At 44.8% G+C, this 20798-nt stretch overlaps 1 protein-coding gene across 2 annotated transcripts; it reads left to right on the forward strand.

Moving 5' to 3' along the window:
- Positions 1–244: 244 nt before the first annotated feature.
- On the forward strand, positions 245–17510 carry LOC130290877 (TLR adapter interacting with SLC15A4 on the lysosome-like). 2 transcript variants are annotated; one of them, XM_056539054.1, is made up of 3 exons: positions 245–335; positions 3517–3655; positions 15850–17510. In XM_056539054.1, exon 3 carries the CDS (start codon positions 15868–15870, stop codon positions 16714–16716), a length of 849 nt encoding a protein of 282 aa, XP_056395029.1. In that variant the 5' UTR covers positions 245–335; positions 3517–3655; positions 15850–15867; the 3' UTR covers positions 16717–17510. The 2 variants fall into 2 exon arrangements, with proteins under 2 accessions (XP_056395029.1, XP_056395030.1); XM_056539055.1 differs by having other exon boundaries at positions 263–288.
- The last annotated feature ends 3288 nt before the right edge of the window (positions 17511–20798 follow it).

Below are 20798 nucleotides of genomic sequence, written 5' to 3' on the forward strand. Positions count from 1 at the left end.
ATATAAATGGCGGCCGCGTTACACATGAGCGGATGACATGAGAAAATACGAGATGACAAAAACCATTTCAGACGTACTGATAAGGGTTAATATGTTGTTTCTATGATTATATGGCAGTATTATACACACATTGGGGGATTCATTGAAATATGTCCAGAGGAAATGTTGACCAGTTGCCCATAGCAACCAATCAGATCGTTGCTTTCATTTTTATAAAGGCCTCTGAAAAATGAAACAAGCGATCTGATTGGTTGCTATGGGCAACTGGGCAACTTTTCCTCAGCACAGGTCTTGATGAGTCTCCTCCATTGTGCGGTAGTATTTATCTGTATTATGTGAGCATTGTATAGCAGTATTATACACCATTGTGCTGTAGTATTTATCTGTATTATGTGAGCATTGTATAGCAGTATTATACACCATTGTGCTGTAGTATTCATCTGTATTATGTTAGCATTGTATAGCAGTATTATACACCATTGTGCTGTAGTATTTATCTGTATTATGTGAGCATTGTATAGCAGTATTATACACCATTGTGCGGTAGTATTTATCTGTATTATGTCAGCATTGTATAGCAGCATTATACACCATAGTGCGGTAGTATTCATCTGTATTATGTGAGCATTGTATAGCAGCATTATACACCATTGTGCGGTAGTATTTATCTGTATTATGTCAGCATTGTATAGCAGCATTATACACCATAGTGCGGTAGTATTCATCTGTATTATGTGAGCATTGTATAGCAGCATTATACACCATTGTGCGGTAGTATTTATCTGTATTATGTGAGCATTGTATAGCAGTATTATACACCATTGTGCTGTAGTATTAATCTGTATTATGTGAGCATTGTATAGCAGTATTATACACCATTGTGCGGTAGTATTTATCTGTATTATGTGAGCATTGTATAGCAGTATTATACACCATTGTGCTGTAGTATTTATCTGTATTATGTGAGCATTGTATAGCAGTATTATACACCATTGTGCTGTAGTATTTATCTGTATTATGTGAGCATTGTATAGCAGTATTATACACCATTGTGCAGTAGTATTCATCTGTATTATGTGAGCATTGTATAGCAGTATTATACACCATTGTGCTGTAGTATTTATCTGTATTATGTGAGCATTGTATAGCAGTATTATACACCATTGTGCTGTAGTATTTATCTGTATTATGTGAGCATTGTATAGCAGTATTATACACCATTGTGCGGTAGTATTTATCTGTATTATGTGAGCATTGTATAGCAGTATTATACACCATAGTGCGGTAGTATTTATCTGTATTATGTGAGCATTGTATAGCAGTATTATACACCATAGTGCTGTAGTATTTATCTGTATTATGTGAGCATTGTATAGCAGTATTATACACCATTGTGCTATAGTATTTATCTGTATTATGTCAGCATTGTATAGCAGTATTATACACCATTGTGCGGTAGTATTTATCTGTATTATGTGAGCATTGTATACACATCTAACAAAAGCTTTTGTATTGACATCTGACCAAAGATGAAGGTGAAACATCACATTAGAATCTATCACATGGGAAGGGGAAGTCGTGTTCCTGTATAATAATAATAACAACGTGTTCTGTAGGTTATAATGGGCTGTTAATAATTAATTGTTAAAGGGCCAGTAACATCAATAGTCTGGAGCCTATAATAATACAAGAACAATAGTGCTGGAGCGTTATAAGAGGAGCGGCTGGCTGTCCAGGCATGCTGGGAGTTGTAGTTTATCAACATCTAGAGGTCGGCTACACACCAAAACAATAGCACAATAACAACATAATGCAGTAAAATGTAACCATCTTTATTGGAAACACAAAAACATGACAAACATGTATTAAAATGGCGCCAGTTCACATAGTGGACACAAACCTGAACAGACCTCATAGACTTCAATGCAGCAAATGACAAACACACAATTACACAAGTGCAACGCGAATCCAACAGCGCAGAATAAGGCGACAACACGTCCTGCATAAAAGTAATAACCAGTCTGAGAACACATGTATGAGACATGGATGTCACACGTGGAGGCAAGATCCTGTATACTGAAGAAGCGCCCAACAGCGAAACCCGTGTTGGGGTAAGTATCCATGATCTGGCCTCCACATAGGGTCGCCACCTTTCTTGCAAAAAATAAATAAATACCGGCCATGCTAATTTACATAATTAATTATATATGCGTGACATCACAGGATACACATGTGGGGGAGATTTTGTCCTATTCTGACCCCTATAATTATTTTATTTCTCCTTATACGGGGATGTCTGAGGGTCATTTTTTGCGCCCCGATCTGTAGTTTTATATCAGGACCATTTTTGTTTTGATAGGACTTATTGATCGCTTTTTTTTTAACTAAATCCGGGAGTAGCATTTAGTTACTAACTACAACTCCCAGCATGCCCTGATACAGTTAGTTACTAACTACTGATACAGCCTGTGGCTCAGCAGCTGCCCCAAACGAAAACTACAACTCCCAGCATGTTGGACTATATAGTAGTTTATAGTATAGGTGAGTGTTTCCCAACCAAAGGTGCCTCCAGCTGTTGCAAAACTACATTTCCCAGCTAGTTGGACTATATAGTAGTATATAGTATAGGTCAGTGTTTCCCAACCAGGGTGCCTCCAGCTGTTGCAAAACTACAACTCCCGGCATGTTGGACTATATAGTAGTGTATAGTGTAGGTCAGTGTTTCCCAACCAGGAGTGCCTCCAGCTGTTGCAAAACTACAACTCTCAGCTAGTTGGACTATATAGTAGTATATAGTATAGGTCAGTGTTTCCCAACCAGGGGTGCCTCCAGCTGTTGCAAAACTACAACTCTCAGCTAGTTGGACTATATAGTAGTATATAGTATAGGTCATTGTTTTCCAACCAGGGGTGCCTCCAGCTGTTGCAAAACTACAACTCCCAGCATGTTGGACTATATAGTAGTATATAGTGTAGGTCAGTGTTTACCAACCAGGGGTGCCTCCAGCTGTTGAAAAACTACAACTCCCAGCATGTTGGACTATATAGTAGTATATAGTACAGGTCTGTGTTTCCCAACCAGGGGCGCCTCCAGCTGTTGAAAAACTACAACTCCCAGCATGTTGGACTATATAGTAGTATATAGTATAGGTCATTGTTTCCCAACCAGGGTGACTCCAGCTGTTGCAAAACTACAACTCCTAGCATGCCCGGACAGCCAACGTTTGTCCGGGCATGCTGGGAGTTGTAGTTTTGCAACAGCTGGAGGCACTCCTGGTTGGGAAACCCTGGTATAGTATATGGTGCAACATTCTGGGAGTTGGAGGATTGGTTGGATAAATACCGGCCAGGTGACAGCCCTACCTCCACATGGTAACATTCATATCCTCTTATACACCCCAAGTTGCCGGACAGACATGTCCCCCGCCCCCACCGGACATCGTGACTATAACCTGTGATTCCGTCATCTGGTGAAATAGATTCTTGCAGAATGACTTCTCCTTTTTCATAACTGTAGATCTGGAAAATAAAGAAAAGGGAAGAGCTGAGGGTTTGTTACTCGGGGTCAGGGGGAGAGAGAAGCACAAGCTCCGGGATGTCAATGTGACCAGATGGTGAGGAGACCGCGGCGACTGAGCTGATGGCGGCAGGAGCCGGTAAGATAAGGAACATGCAAACTGTGCAGCTGTATAGGGGCCCCTGAGGAAGGGGCCACTATTACTGTACAGCTATAGGAAGAGAAATCCCTTCTTGCTCTATACTCCCTAATAAGGGGCTCCACATCGGGCCCCTTGGTGTCTTTACGAGGCCTTCTGCCTAACTATATATTTTTTTTTAAAGGGGTACTCCGGTGGAAAACTTTTAATTTTTTTTATTTTTTAATCAACTGGTGCCAGAAAGTTAAACAGATTTGTAAATTACTTCTATTAAAAAAAAAAAATCTTAATCCTTCCAGTACTTATTAGCTGCTGAATGCTACAGAGGAAATTTCTTTTCTTTTTGGATTTCTTTTCTGTCTGACCACAGTGCTCTCTGCTGACACCTCTGTCCATGTCAGGAACCGTCCAGAGCAAGAGAAAATCCCCATAGCAAACCTATGCTGCTCTGAACAGTTCCTAAAATGGACAGAGGTGTCAGCAGAGAGCACTGTGGTCAGACAGAAAATAAATCCAAAAAGAAAATAATTTCCTCTGTAGCATTCAGCAGCTAATAAGTACTGGAAGGATTAAGATTTTTTAATAGAAGTAATTTACACATCTGTTTAACTTTTTTGGCACCAGTTGATTTAAAAAAAAAAAAAAAATTTATTCACCGGAGTACCCCTTTAAAGTAGGAATAAGATACTGCGATACGAGTGCTGTGTGGATCCTCCCTTCTTTACACTGCAGCCTTTAGAACTAACTAGAATTCTGTATTCATGACTATTCCAAGTAAAAGTTATACACAAAGTAACTAAACTAGTTGTATCTATCGTTCTTGTCTTTTATTGAGCACATTGCGTAAACATCCACAGTGCAGGGAAAACAAGTGAAAATCCCCTAGATTTCTCTTATAATCACTAATAAAGTGTGAACTTATGGTTCTCTGAGCCACAATTCTAGACAAACACAATGGGCCTGTGAAAAATGAAAGAAGCGATCTGATTGGTTGCTATGGGCAACTGCACCGCTCTTCCTCTAAAGAAGTTTTGATAAATCTCCCCCAACGTAACTAAAACTAAGAACACACAGACAACTATACAGATCCTGTCTTTTATCGAAAACATTAAAGGGGTACTCCGCTGCTCAGTGTTTGGAGCAAACTGTTCCGAACGGTGGAGCCGGCGCCGGGAGCTCGTGATGCCATAGCCCCGCCCCCTCAATGCAAGTCTATGGGAGTACCCCTATAAAGAGGCACTGGCACTGTAAAAAACTTTTAATATTGTGACTAAATGATAACACAACTTTTTTAAATATAAAGTTATTAAATAACGAGCCCATTTAACCTTAAAAAAAATCTTAAAAAATTGCCATCATCTATCGTTCATCTATCTATCTCCACACCAATCAGGGGCGGATCCAGAGTCTAGTCTCGGGAGGGGCACTATTAGAGTATCATGCGCTGGTCGACTCGCCCCCTCCCATAGACTTGCATTGAGGAGGTGCTGTATGATGTCACAAGGGGCGTGGCTATGACATCACAACCCCCCGCAGCCTGCACCCAGGGTTTGGAACAAAATGTTCAGAACGCTGGGGCACTGGAGTACCCCTTTAAGTATACATGCAGAATAGTGCCCCCACACTAGGTAGGCAGGATAGTTCCCAGTACCCCCACACTAGGAAGGCAGCGTAGTTCCCCCATATTAGGTTGTAGTTCCCCCACATTAGGTTGTAGTTTCCCAACATTAGGAAGGCAGCATAGTTCCCCCACATTAGGTTGCAGTTCCCCCACATTAGGTTGTAGTTCCCCCACATTAGGTTGTAGTTCCCCCACATTAGGTTGGTAGTATGTTCCCCCACATTAGGTTGCAGTTCCCCCACATTAGGTTGTAGTTCCCCCCCATTATTAGGTTGACAGTAAAGTTCCCCCACATTAGGTTGTATCCCCCCCCCTCCCATTAGGTTGGCAGTATAGTTCCCCCACATTAGGTTGCAGTTCCCCCACATTAGGTTATAGTTCCCCCACATTAGGTTGGCAGTATAGTTATGATGTCCGCAGTGTAGCAGGCTGCAGAAAAAAATTTCCAGTATAATAATCAAATATACCAATTGTCACAGAATGGGAAAGTGCTAAAGAAGTTTTTACCATTTAAAACTACAGTTCCCAGTATGACCTAAGCAGTGGTAAGGTTATGCTGGGAGTTGTTGTTTCACCCATGAAAACTGCAAAACTTACAAGTGACTACAGCTCTGAAGGGACATAGTGAGGCGAATACACAGTGATATCAGTGACTACAGGTGACGTCTTCTCTATTGTGAGGAGAATACACAATGATATCAGTGACTACAGGTGACATCTTCTCTATAGTGAGGAGAATACACAATGATATCAGTGACTACAGGTGACATCTTCTCTATAGTGACGAGAATACACAATGATATCAGTGACTACAGGTAACGTCTTCTCTATATTGAGGAGAATACACAATGATATCAGTGACTACAGGTGACATCTTCTCTATAGTGAGGAGAATACACAATGATATCAGTGACTACAGGTGACATCTTCTCTATAGTGACGAGAATACACAATGATATCAGTGACTACAGGTGACGTCTTCTCTATAGTGAGGAGAATACACAATGATATCAGTGACTACAGGTGACGTCTTCTCTATAGTGAGGAGAATACACAATGATATCAGTGACTACAGGTGACGTCTTCTCTATAGTGAGGAGAATACACAATGATATCAGTGACTACAGGTGACATCTTCTCTATAGTGAGAATACACAATGATATCAGTGACTACAGGTGACGTCTTCTCTATAGTGACGAGAATACACAATGATATCAGTGATTACAGGTAACGTCTTCTCTATAGTGAGGAGAATACACAATGATATCAGTGATTACAGGTGACATCTTCTCTATAGTGAGAATACACAATGATATCAGTGACCGCAGGTGACATCTTCTCTATAGTGACGAGAATACACAATGATATCAGTGACTACAGGTGACGTCTTCTCTATAGTGAGAATACACAATGATATCAGTGACTACAGGTGATGTCTTCTCTATAGTGAGGAGAATACACAATAATATCAGTGATTACAGGTGACGTCTTCTCTATAGTGAGGAGAATACACAATGATATCAGTGACTACAGGTGACATCTTCTCTATAGTGAGGAGAATATACAATGTTATCAGTGACTACAGGTGACGTCTTCTCTATAGTGAGGAGAATATACAATGATATCAGTGACTACAGGTGACGTCTTCTCTATAGTGAGGAGAATACACAATGATATCAGTGATTACAGGTGACGTCTTCTCTATAGTGATTAGAATACAGAATGATATCAGTGATTACTGGTGACATCTTCTCTATAGTGAGGAGAATACACAATGATATCAGTGATTACAGGTGACGTCTTCTCTATAGTGAGGAGAATACACCATGATATCAGTGACTACAGGTGACGTCTTCTCTATATTGAGGAGAATACAGAATGATATCAGTGATTACAGGTGACGTCTTCTCTATAGTGAGGAGAATACACAATTATATCAGTGATTACAGGTGACGTCTTCTCTATAGTGAGGAGAATACACCATGATATCAGTGACTACAGGTGACGTCTTCTCTATATTGAGGAGAATACAGAATGATATCAGTGACTACAGGTGACATCTTCTCTATATTGAGGAGAATACACAATTATATCAGTGATTACAGGTGACATCTTCTCTATATTGAGGAGAATACACAATGATAACAGTGACTACAGGTGACGTCTTCTCTATAGTGAGGAGAATACACAATGATATCAGTGACTACAGGTGACAGTTTTGATGGTACATACCGCTGTGACTTTGTCAGCTAAATCTTCTCTCTGCAGAAAATGACACCCCGATGGCTCCTTCATTTGTCAGCAGATTCTGATCCTCTATATGAAAACAATAATTATTATAATACTGCTAAACACCGTATCCTCTGAATACCCCACATTGCACCCCCTTAATATAATACTACCACCCACTGCGCTCTCTGAATATAATACTACCACACACTGTGCCTTCTGAATATAATACTACCACACACTGCACTCTCTGAATATAAAACTACCACACACTGTACCATCTGAATATAATACTATCACACACTGCGCTCTCTGAATATAATACTACCACACACTGTACCATCTGAATATAATACTACCACACACTGCGCTCTCTGAATATAATACTACCACACACTGTACCATATGAATATAATACTACCACACACTGCGCTCTCTGAATATAAAACTACCACACACTGTACCATTTGAATATAATACTATCACACACTGTGCCCTCTGAATATAATACTACCACACACTGCGCTCTCTGAATAGAAAATAACTACCACACACTGTACCATTTGAATATAATACTACCACACACTGCACCCTCTGAATATAATACTACCACACACAGCGCTCTCTGAATATAAAACTACCACACACTGTACCATCTGAATATAATACTACCACACACTGCACTCTCTGAATATAATACTACCACACACTGCGCTCTCTGAATATAAATCTACCACACACTGTACCATCTGAATATAATACTACCACACACTGCACTCTCTGAATATAATACTACCACACACTGCACTCTCTGAATATAATACTACCACACACTGCACTCTCTGAATATACTACTACCACACACTGCACTCTCTGAATATAATACTACCACACACTGCGCTCTCTGAATATAAAACTACCACACACTGTACCATCTGAATATAATACTACCACACACTGCACTCTCTGAATATAAAACTATCACACACTGTGCTCTCTGAATATAATACTACCACACACTGCACTCTCTGAATATAAAACTACCACACACTGTACCATCTGAATATAATACTACCACACACTGCACTCTCTGAATATAAAACTACCACACACTGTACCTTGAATATAATACTATCACACACTGTGCCCTCTGAATATAATACTACCACACACTGCGCTCTCTGAATATAAAACTACCACACACTGTACCATTTGAATATAACCTTGCTGTGCAGTGCACCCTCTGAATACAATACTGTAATGTATTGTGGCCCATAAAAATCGTACCAACCCTGAAATTCCTTTATAATATACACCATACCTCTAAAATGCAAAACACTCTGTGCCTTCACATATAGTAATAATGTCCCATCCTGTGCCCCACATATAATAATTATGGCCCCTCCTGCGCCCCCCAAATATTAATAATGTCTGTCCTGTTCCCCCCACATAATAAAAATGCCCTCTGTCCTGTGCACCTAACATATAATGCCACCTATGCTGTTCCATTCACATATAATGCCCCCTGTGCTGTGCCCCTCACATATAATGTCCCCCCTGTGCTGTGCCTCTCACATATAATGTCCCCCCTGTGCTGTGCCCCTTACATGTAATGCCCCTGTGCTGTGCCCCTTACATATAATGCCCCCCGTGCTGTGCCCTTACATATAATACCCCCTGTGCTGTGCCCCTCACATATAATGCCCCCCGTGCTGTGCCCCTTACATATAATGCCCCCCATGCTGTGCCCCTCACATATAATGCCCCCCGTGCTGTGCCCCTTACATATAATGCCCCCTGTCCTGTGCCCCTCACATATAATGTCCCCCTGTGCTGTGCCCCTTACATATAATGCACCCTGTCCTGTGCCCCTTACATATAATGCCCCCGGTGCTGTGCCCCTCACATATAATGCCCCCTGTCCTTTGCCCCTCACATATATTGCCCCCCGTGCTGTGCCCCTTACATATAATGCCCCCTGTGCTGTGCCCCTTACATATAATGCCCCCCGTGCTGTGCCCCTTACATATAATGTCCCCTGTGCTGTGCCCCTTACATAGAATGCCCCCTGTGCTGTGCCCCTTACATATAATGTCCCCCTGTGCTGTGCCCCTTACATATAATGCCCCCGTGCTGTGCCCCTTACATATAATGCCCCCGTGCTGTGCCCCTTACATATCATGCCCCCTGTGCTGTGCCCCTTACATATAATGCCCCCTGTGCTGTGCCCCTTACATATAATGCCCCTGTGCTTTGCCCCTTACATATAATGCCCCCGTTGCTGTGCCCCTTACATATAATGCCCCTGTGCTGTGCCCTTACATATATTGCCCCTGTGCTGTGCCCCTTACATATAATGCCCCTGTGCTGTGTCCCGTACATATAATGCCCCCTGTGCTGTGCCCCTTACATATAATGCCCCTTACATATAATGCCCCTTACATATAATGCCCCTGTGCTGTGCCCCTTACATATAATGCCCCTGTGCTATGCCCCTTACATATAATGCCCCCTGTTCTGTGTCCCTCATATAATGCTCTCATCATGTGCCCCTCACATATACTGCCCCCTGTCCTGTGCCCCTAACATATAATGCCCCCAGTGACGTGCCCCTCACATATAATGCCCCCTGTCCTGCCCCACAGGGGACATCATATGTGAGGTACACATGACAGGAGCATTATACCTGAAGGGCACATAATGATGATGGGGGCATTATATGTGAGGGGCACAGCACAGGAGGCATTATATGTGAAGAGCACATGAAAGGGGACCCCTTGTCATGTGCTCTTCACATATAATGCCCCCCTGTCATGGGCACCTCACATTAAATGTATCCTTTTTTGCGCCCCCTAAATTTTTAAATAGCCCCCTGACCCCAGTGCCATATAGTTGTGCCAAACAGTTTACAAAAAATACATACACTTCTGTTTTGTTCCCCTTCTGAGCAGCTCTCTTCTTCCGTGCACAAACTGTGCAGACAGGTGAGTGCCGAGGCGCGGTGACGGGATCTTCAGGTGCCGGTGCGATAATGTGACATCATCGCGCCGGCCTGCCGTTGATCGCCGATCACGCGAGAAGAGTAAACTAATGAGTGAATGGTGGAGCGGGAAATCGGGGGGCAGAAATGCCCTGTTGCCCCCCCCCCCCTGGATCCGCCACTGACACCAACAACTTTTTATTTTTCAGCACTTTAGATACCAGCCATAAAGCAAGCTGGTATCCAGTATAGGAGATCTGTGCTATGCAGGCTCGCTCTATACAGTCTATACAGTTCCGCCAAGGCCCAAGGAGGTGACCAGTGACTCAGAGACCTTAAAGGGGTACTCCGGCCCTAAGACATCTTATAAGATGTCTGAGCACAGGGGTCCCGCCGCAATCTTGCATTCGGCACCCACATGTTTGAGCTGCACGCCGCGCTGCCAGCACACAAACTGCCGGGTGCCGACCACGGGGCCAGAGTTTCGTGACGTCACGACTCCGCCCACGTGTGATGTCACGCCCTGCCCCCGCTATGCAAGTCTATGGGAGGGGGCGTGACGGCCGTCACGACTCCGCCCCATGTGACATCACCCCCGCCCCCCTCTATACAAGTCTATGGGAGGGGGCGTCACGCCCCTCCCGTAGACTTGCATAGCGGGGGCTGGGCATGATGTCACACGGGGGCGGAGTCGTCACATCACGATACGCCGGCCCCATGGTCGGCACCCGGCAGTTTGTGAGCGCAGGCAGCGCGGCGTGCAGCTCAAAGAGGTGGGTGCTGAATGCAAGATTGCAGGGGTCCCCAGCGGCGGGACCCCTGTGGTCAGACATCTTATCCCCTATCCTTTGGATAGGGGATAAGATGTCTTAGGGCTGGAGTACCCCTTTAAGGCTTGCTGGGGCTTCTTAGGTTCAAAATGTCACACTGTGGTCAGCGTATCACTGGCCGCATCGATTTCCCGCCTCAGCCAGTGATAGGCTGAGCGCACTGTCATGTAAGGAGCCGGTCCAAGCAGCAGCGGAGGAGCGGGATGCCGATACCGGAGCAACGGGGGAACGTAGGAGGGTGAGTTAAAGTTTTTTGGGGTTTTTTGCAGCCCGGGCACAGGGGGACATAAAGGAGATACGCAGTGGAAAACTTTTAAGATTTTTATACAGAAGTCATTTACAAATCTGTTTAACTTTCTGGCACCAGTTGATTTGAAAATATTTTTTTCCCACTGAAGTTCCCTTTAATTGTAGGACCCCTATTTACTAGGTTCTTTACCTATTAGACCCCTTTTTACTAGGTCCCTTACCTACTGGACCCCTATTTACTAGTTCTCTTACCTACTGGACCCCTATTTACTAGTTCTCTTACCTACTGGACCCCTATTTACTAGTTCTCTTACCTACTGGACCCCTATTTACCAGCTTCATTACCTGCTGGATTTCCATTTACTAGTTCCTTTACCTGTAGGACCCCTATTTACTAGGTTCTTTACCTACTGGACCCTTTTTTTTAATTTACCAGGTCCCTTACTTACTGTACCCCTATTTACTAGGTCCCTTACCTATTAGACCCCTATTTACTAGGTTCTTTACCTACTGGACCCCTATTTACCAGCTTCATTACCTGCTGGATTCCATTTACTAGTTCCCTTACCTATTGGACCCCTATTTACTAGGCCCTCTATTTGCCAGACCCCCTACTTGCGCTGGGCCCTGTACCCATAAGATGTGTATCCCCTATTGGCGGTCACGCAGCTGTATGGAGTATGACCCGCGCCCCGCTGCTTCTCGCTTCCTGTTTCTCATAAACACATAAAGGATTCACTGAAATGAGGAACATGGAGAAGAAGAAGAACCGAACTAAACATCATAGGAAGGAGGGGGCAGCAAGTGACAAGACCAACATTACCAGTAATACAAATAATACCACCACATAGTGACTGAATAATACCACCACATCCTGATTACGTACATACATAGGGGGAGATTTATCAAAACCTGTGTAGAGGAACAGTGGTGCAGTTGCCCATAGCAACCAATCAGAGCACTTTATTCATTTTTCAGAGGTCTGTTTAAAAATGAAAGAAGTGATCTGATTGGTTGCTATGGGCAACTGCACCACTGTTCCTCTACACAGGTTCTGATAAATCTCCCCCATAGTGACTGAATAATGCCGCCATACTGAACAAAGTCTAGAACAGGGGTCTCAAAGTCATATTATCTGGGGGCCACTGGAGGTAGTAGCTGGGTGAGGCCGGGCCGCATGCGTCCCTTACATATAATGCCCCCATCATGCGCCCCTTATATATATTGGCCCCATTATGCGCCCCTCATCATCCACCAGCAAACCCCCCCCCATTCCCCCTACTCCCGTGTGGTAATAGCATGAGCTGACAGATGATGGGGGTGCTACTTCTGGGGGTTCCCCACATTAGGTAGGCAGCAGGTTCCCCACATTAGTTAGGCAGCAGGTTCCCCACATTAGATAGGCAGCAGGTTCCCCATATTAGGTAGGTTGTAGCAGGTTCCCCACATTAGGTAGGTTGTAGCAGGTTCCCCACATTAGGTAGTAGCAGATTCCCCACATTTGGTAGTAGCAGGTTCCCCACATTAGGTAGTAGCAGATTCCCCACATTTGGTAGTAGCAGGTTCCCCACATTAGGTAGTAGCAGATTCCCCACATTTGGTAGAAGCAGGTTCCCTCACATTAGGTAGTAGCAGGTTCCCCACATTAGGTAGTAGCAGGTTCCCCACATTAGGTAGTAGCAGGTTCCCCACATTAGGTAGTAGCAGGTTCCCCACATTAGGTAGTAGCAGGTTCCCCACATTAGGTAGTAGCAGGTTCCCCACATTAGGTAGTAGCAGGTTCCCCACATTAGGTAGCATTGTGGTCGTCGTCCCCCCTCCGACTCTCACACCCACACACACCCACCCACACATGCACACACAAACACAGACAGACACCCACACATGCACACACACACACAGACACACTTACCTGTCGTACGCTGCGCTTCTCCTTTCCGCCGGCGGCCTGACGAGTGACGTCACTGACATCCTCCTGTGCGGGTCTGCGGAGGGACGTCACATGCGCGACATCCCTCATCAGACTCCGGCCGGCCAACTGGAGACCGGGAGGAGGAGGGCGGGTTAAGTGAAGCCTTCCGGCATTTAGCGCTGCTTGCCCGAAGCATGGCTAAATACCGGAAGAAGTTACCTGCCCGGCGCCTGGAACTGCATGTCCCGGGCGTCGGGCAATACAAATGACACATACCTGGTGCGGGCCACAAACTTTTATTCCGCGGGCCGCAAATGGCCGCGGGCCGGGAGTTTGAGACCCCTGGTTTAGAACATCCAACATTACATAAATTAATACCGCCACATCCGGATCCCGTATTACCAACAGATAGGGGAAGATTTATCAAAACATGTATAGAGAAAAAGTAGGGCAGTTGCCATAGCAACCAATCAGATCGTTTCTTTCATTTTCAAAAAAACTCTGAAAAGTGTTCTGATTGGTTGCTATGGGCAACTGCACCGCTCTTTCTCTATGCAGGTTTTGATAAATCTCCCCTATAGTGACTGAATAATGCCGTCATACTGTTACAGGGTAGATAGGTGTCCCCGGTTGCTAGTTGCCCCAGTGTAGATAGGTTCCCCCTTGAGGTAGATAGTTGCCCCCAGCATAGATAGGTGTCCACAGCATGGATAGGTGCCCCCGTAGGCCGTAGCACTTCAGTCTGTTTCTTACCTATAGCATGAGGCAGTAGATCAAAGGCCTCCAAACAGTGGACCTTCCAGCTGTTGCAAAACTACAACTCCCAGCATGTTGGACTATATAGTAGTATATAGTATAGGTTATTGTTTCCCAACCAGGGGTGCCTCCAGCTGTTGCAAAACTACAACTCCCAGCATGTTGGACTATATAGTAGTATATAGTATAGGTTATTGTTTCCCAACCAGGGGTGCCTCCAGCTGTTACAAAACTACAACTCCCAGCATGTTGGACTATATAGTATAGGTCAGTGTTTCCCAACCAGGGGTGCCTCCAGCTGTTGCAAAACAACAACTCCCAGCATGTTGGACTATATAGTAGTATATAGTATAGGTCAGTGTTTCCCAACCAGGGGTGCCTCCAGCTGTTGCAAAACAACAACTCCCAGCATGTTGGACTATATAGTAGTATATAGTATAGGTGAGTGTTTCCCAACCAGGGGTGCCTCCAGCTGTTGCAAAACTACAACTCCCAGCATGTTGGACTATATAGTAGTATATAGTGTAGGTCAGTGTTTCCCAACCAGGGGTGCCTCCAGCTGTTGCAAAACTACAACTCCCAGCATGTTGGACTATATAGTAGTATATAGTGTAGGTCAGTGTTTCCCAACATGGGGTGCCTCCAGCTGTTGCAAAACTACAACTCGTAGCATGTTGGACTATATAGTAGTATATAGTATAGGTCATTGTTTCCCAACCATGGGAGCCTCCAGCTGTTGCAAAACTACAACTCCCAGCATGTTGGACTATATAGTAATATATAGTATAGGTCATTGTTTCCAAACCAGAGGTGCCTCCAGCTGTTGCAAAACTACAACCCCCAGCATGTTGGACTATATAGTAGTCTATAGTATAGGTCAGTGTTTCCCAACCAGGGGTGCCTCCAGCTGTTGCAAAATTACAACTCCCAGCATGTTGGACTATATAGTAGTATATAGTATAGGTCATTGTTTCCCAACCAGGGGTGCCTCCAGCTGTTGCAAAACTACAACTCCCAGCATGTTTGACTATATAGTAGTATATAGTATAGGTCATTGTTTCTCAACCAGAGGTGCCTCCAGCTGTTGCAAAACTACAACTCCCAGCATGTTGCACTATATAGTAGTATATAATATAGGTCATTGTTTCCCAACCAGGGGTGCCTCCAGCTGTTGCAAAACTACAACTCTCAGCATGTTGGACTATAGAGTAGTATATAGTATAGGTCATTGTTTAACAACCAGGGGTGCCTCCAGCTGTTGCAAAACTACAACTCCCAGCATGTTGGACTATATAGTAGTATATAGTATAGGTAATTGTTTAACAACCAGGGGTGCCTTCAGCTGTTGCAAAACTACAACTCCCAGCATGTTGGACTATATAGTAGTATATATAGGTCATTGTTTCCCAACCATGGGAACCTCCAGCTGTTGCAAAACTACAACTCCTAGCATGCCCGGACAGCCATTGGCTGTCCGGGCATGCTGGGAGTTGTAGTTTTGCAACAGCTGGAGGTCCACTGTTTGGAGACCACTGCACTTTAGGATCCGGCACCATGTTATACATCTTTTTGTCTGTGCTGTCCTGAGTTCCCTCCATCTTCTTATCTCTCCGCAGACTTTTGCAGTCACCACCATGTTGTCGGAGTCTTTCCTCTGCACGGCGGTCTACCGTGAGCTGATGCACGTGGAAGAGCGGAAGGAGAGAGAGAAGGAGAAGCCGCTGAAGACGACGTCCTTTAGGAAGCCCGGTGCCTCTGTTCGCAGGGAACACGGACTGTACGGCAGCGACCTCTCGGGGGCGCCGTCACAAGCCTTGGCCATCCCCAAACGCGAGGCGCTGACCGCCGACTCCCTGGACCTGTACACCTCGTGGTCCAGCCCGTACGGCAGCATCTACAAGAACTATCCGGACCTTCACATCGCCGGCGACCACATACTCCACAAAGTGGACTCCGGCTGCATCTTAGACACCGACGGCGAGGACGGTCCGGTTCTGCTCTCGGCGGACATTATCAGCACCAGTCCTCCCAATGAGAACCCCGGGGGGCTCCCAGAAGAAGCGGGGGCCCCCAGTGTAGAAAGCCAAACCTTACCCTCCGCCCCCTTCTCCAACTCTGTTCTGAACGGCTTTTTAGAGAAGAAGATGCAGGAGCTGTATAAGCAATGTTACGAGGAGACGCTGACGGCCGGCGCCTCGCCCCACGCCGCCCTCTGGTCCACCATCCTCATGCACAACGTCCACCAGATCAGCCTGCAGATCTCTCAGGAGAAGAACGTGGATCAGGCCAAGGCCAAGCAGGCCGTGCTGCAGTGTCTGTGCTGCGCCACCAGCGGGGGGAGCTCCGAGTTCATCACCCCGGTACTACACATCTCCGGGCAAGACAACAACAAGACAAAAACAACGGCGCTGCCGAGCAACCCGACCGTCAACAAGAGCTGCCGGGGGAACAGCAAAAAGATCATGGCACATAACAATGAGTGACTGTGTAAATCCAGTCACATTCAGAGCTGAAATCGCAACGCTCCTGATCGTTCTGAGCTGCAGGACCTCGCCTCTCACTGCTGCCCCCTGCTGATTCATTGTCTGTACAGACGATTCTCTACCGCACCGTAATGTAATCAGATATAACAGACAACTCCGTCTCTATGGGGGAGATTTATCACAACCCGTGTAGAGGAAGAGTGGGGCTGTTGCCCGTAGCGACCAATCAGATCGCTTCTTTCTTTTTTTAAAAGTTCTCTGGAAAATGAAAGAAGTGATCTGATTGGTTGTTACGGTCAACGGCACCGCTTCTCCTTTGCATAGATTTTATTTTAAATTTCCCCTATGTCTCCCAGAATGCACTAAAGGGATCCTATAAAATATGAAAACCATGGCTGCTTTCTACCAGAAACAGCGCCCCCTATGATTGCGTTGGTTTTCAAAGATGAGTTTTATTAAAGAGGAAACTGGACACTTGGGTAAATGACAATGATTCTCAATGTTTTTCTAATCTCATACCAGCAGATTAGGGAGTGTAGATCTGGGTGTTATCATTTGCCTCTTAGCCCTTGATAAAGCCACAGCCTGTGGCGAAACGTTGGGCGGGCGGGCAATGTGTTAGATTTTTAATTGTCTCACACTATAGACTGTGGACTGCAGCCACAGTCTATTTTTTCAATTCACTTCTATAGCATGCAGTGTCATGCCAATCAATGCATTATGGATCAATATGTGTGAGGTTATTTTAATCTTGGCTCATTAAACGTTAAGTTTTATATTGGGTGGGAAATTTAGGGTCTCAGTGACCGCTTAGCGATCAAATGTTAATATTATTATTAGACATGACGTAAGAGCAGAATAGTGAGTGCAGCTCTGAAGGTGACTGGAGGATAAGATATCATATAACAGCAGAATAGCAAGTGCAGCTCTAGGGGATAAGACATGATGCAACATCAGAATTAGTTCAGCACTGGAGAATAAGACCTGATCTAACAGCAGAATAGTGAGTGCAGCTCTGGAGGTGACTGGAGGATAAGACATTGTATAACAGCAGAATAGTGAGTGCAGCTCTGGAGGTGACTGGAGGATAAGACATGATGTTACAGCAGAATAGTGAGAGCAGCTCTGGAGGTGAGTGGAGGATAAGACATGATGTAACAGCAGAATAGTGAGTGCAGCTCTGGAGGTGACTGGAGGATAAGACATGATGTTACAGCAGAATAGTGAGTGCTGTTCTGGGGGATACAATATAATGTTACAGCAGGATAGTAAGTGCAGCTCTGGAGATGATTGGAGTATACGACATGATGTAACAGCAGAATAGTGAGTGCAGCTCTGGAGATGATTGGAGTATACAACATGATGTAACAGCAGAATAGTGAGTGCAGCTCTGGAGATGATTGGAGTATACAACATGATGTAACAGCAGAATAGGGAGTGCAGCTCTGGAAATGATTGGAGTATACGACATGATGTAACAGCAGAATAGTGAGTGCAGCTCTGGAGATGATTGGAGTATACGACATGATGTAACAGCAGAATAGTGAGTGCAGCTCTGGAGATGATTGGAGTATACGACATGATGTAACAGCAGAATAGTGAGTGCAGCTCTGGAGATGATTGGAGTATACGACATGATGTAACAGCAGAATAGTGAGTGCAGCTCTGGAGATGATTGGAGTATATGACATGATGTAACAGCAGAATAGTGAGTGCAGCTCTGGAGATGATTGGAGTATACGACATGATGTAACAGCAGAATAGTGAGTGCAGCTCTGGAGATGATTGGAGTATACGACATGATGTAACAGCAGAATAGTGAGTGCAGCTCTGGAGATGATTGGAGTATACGACATGATGTAACAGCAGAATAGTGAGTGCAGCTCTGGAGATGATTGGAGTATACGACATGATGTAACAGCAGAATAGTGAGTGCAGCTCTGGAGATGATTGGAGTATACGACATGATGTAACAGCAGAATAGTGAGTGCAGCTCTGGAGATGATTGGAGTATACGACATGATGTAACAGCAGAATAGTGAGTGCAGCTCTGGAGATGATTGGAGTATACGACATGATGTAACAGCAGAATAGTGAGTGCAGCTCTGGAGATGATTGGAGTATACGACATGATGTAACAGCAGAATAGTGAGTGCAGCTCTGGAGATGATTGGAGTATACGACATGATGTAACAGCAGAATAGTGAGTGCAGCTCTGGAGATGATTGGAGTATACGACATGATGTAACAGCAGAATAGTGAGTGCAGCTCTGGAGATGATTGGAGTATACGACATGATGTAACAGCAGAATAGTGAGTGCAGCTCTGGAGATGATTGGAGTATACGACATGATGTAACAGCAGAATAGTAAGTGCAGCTCTGGAGATGATTGGAGTATACGACATGATGTAACAGCAGAATAGTGAGTGCAGCTCTGGAGATGATTGGAGTATACGACATGATGTAACAGCAGAATAGTGAGTGCAGCTCTGGAGATGATTGGAGTATACGACATGATGTAACAGCAGAATAGTGAGTGCAGCTCTGGAGATGATTGGAGTATACGACATGATGTAACAGCAGAATAGTGAGTGCAGCTCTGGAGATGATTGGAGTATACGACATGATGTAACAGCAGAATAGTAAGTGCAGCTCTGGAGATGATTGGAGTATACGACATGATGTAACAGCAGATTCATTACTATAGTTTCAAGATAAACAAAGGGCAGAATTCTCTGGACATTTTCCGGGGATGTTGTTTTTGATCTCAGTTAATCCTTTTGTGTTTTTGAGGACATTTCTGATTTTCTAGCCTGAATGTAAAATCCTGACCTCAGTCTGATCACAGATGTACATACCGGGGTCTGCCACAAATCTTCTGCTGCATGTGACTATCATCCTTAGTATAATAAAATAAAATCCAAATAAAAACTCTACAAAAATGATCCTCATCACTGCACTTCTAGCACAGACCCTCACTATAAAGATATTTCTATATCGTGCGTTCAATTCATTCAGATATATACATGTCAGCCTATTCCATATCTGGATGTGTATGGTGGCCTCTTGGTTTGCCATTGACAGTAGATGTAGAGAATTGCCGACCATGTTGGATTTTAACAGCCTTATCCATTTGCCCGCGGAGTATTAAAGCAGCTTTCTCGTTCCTCTCTATTTACATGTGCATGTCTTTATGGGGAGGGATAGTGGTCAGGTAAACACTCATTTTTCTGTGTGTGGTCGGCTCTACTCCCGTTCTCTTAGGATTATCTCCACCATATTCTTGAGACCCTGGCAGATGTCTGACTCTTATTTGGCACAAAAACTAAAAAATTTCAGATCCCGGACGAGCCCCCACAATACAATCACATTGTATAGCAGTCAAAGTGCCACATCTAAAGAGTCCTGAAAGCTTAAAGCGGTACTTTGCCACTAGACATCTTATCCCCTATCCAAAGGATAGGGGATAAGATGTCTAATCACGGGGGTCCCGTCGCTGGGGACCCCTGCAATCTTGGCTGCGGCACCCCAGACATCCGGTGCACAAAGCGAACTTCGCTCCGTGCCGGATGACTGGCGATGTGGGGCGGAGGCTTGTGACGTCCCGGTCATGCCCCATTTGTGATGTCATGGCCACACCCCCTCCCATAGAATTGCATGGGGGGGCATGGCTGTGAAGTCACGAGCGGGGTGTGACCATGATGTCATGAGCCTCCGGCGCTGCACCCAACGCTCTACATGAATGCCGGGTGCAGCAGGGAGATCGCGGGGGTCCCCAGCGGCAGGGCTCCTGTGAACAGATATCTTATCCCCTATCTTTTCCATAGAGGATAACATGTCTAGGGGCAGAGTACCCTTTTAAATATTTCCCAACCAGTGTGCCTCCAGCTGTTGCAAAACTACAACTCCCAGCATGACCAGACACAAAATGATTGGGAACTAGTGCCTTAACTAAATAGGTACAAACACAGAACAGACATAGTACAGAGAGGTATAGAGATACACACACACATAGACACAGATACGTAGGCGACACAATTCCTAATACATACAGACACAGAAGCTAAAGAATCATCACAAT

Source organism: Hyla sarda, chromosome 9 (assembly GCF_029499605.1).
Source record: "Hyla sarda isolate aHylSar1 chromosome 9, aHylSar1.hap1, whole genome shotgun sequence".
Lineage (NCBI taxonomy): Eukaryota > Metazoa > Chordata > Amphibia > Anura > Hylidae > Hyla > Hyla sarda.

Coding starts and splice junctions, on each gene's coding strand:
- LOC130290877 (XM_056539054.1), top strand. CDS start 15,868: ATGTTGTCGGAGTCTTTCCTCTGCACGGCGGTCTACCGTGAGCTGATG.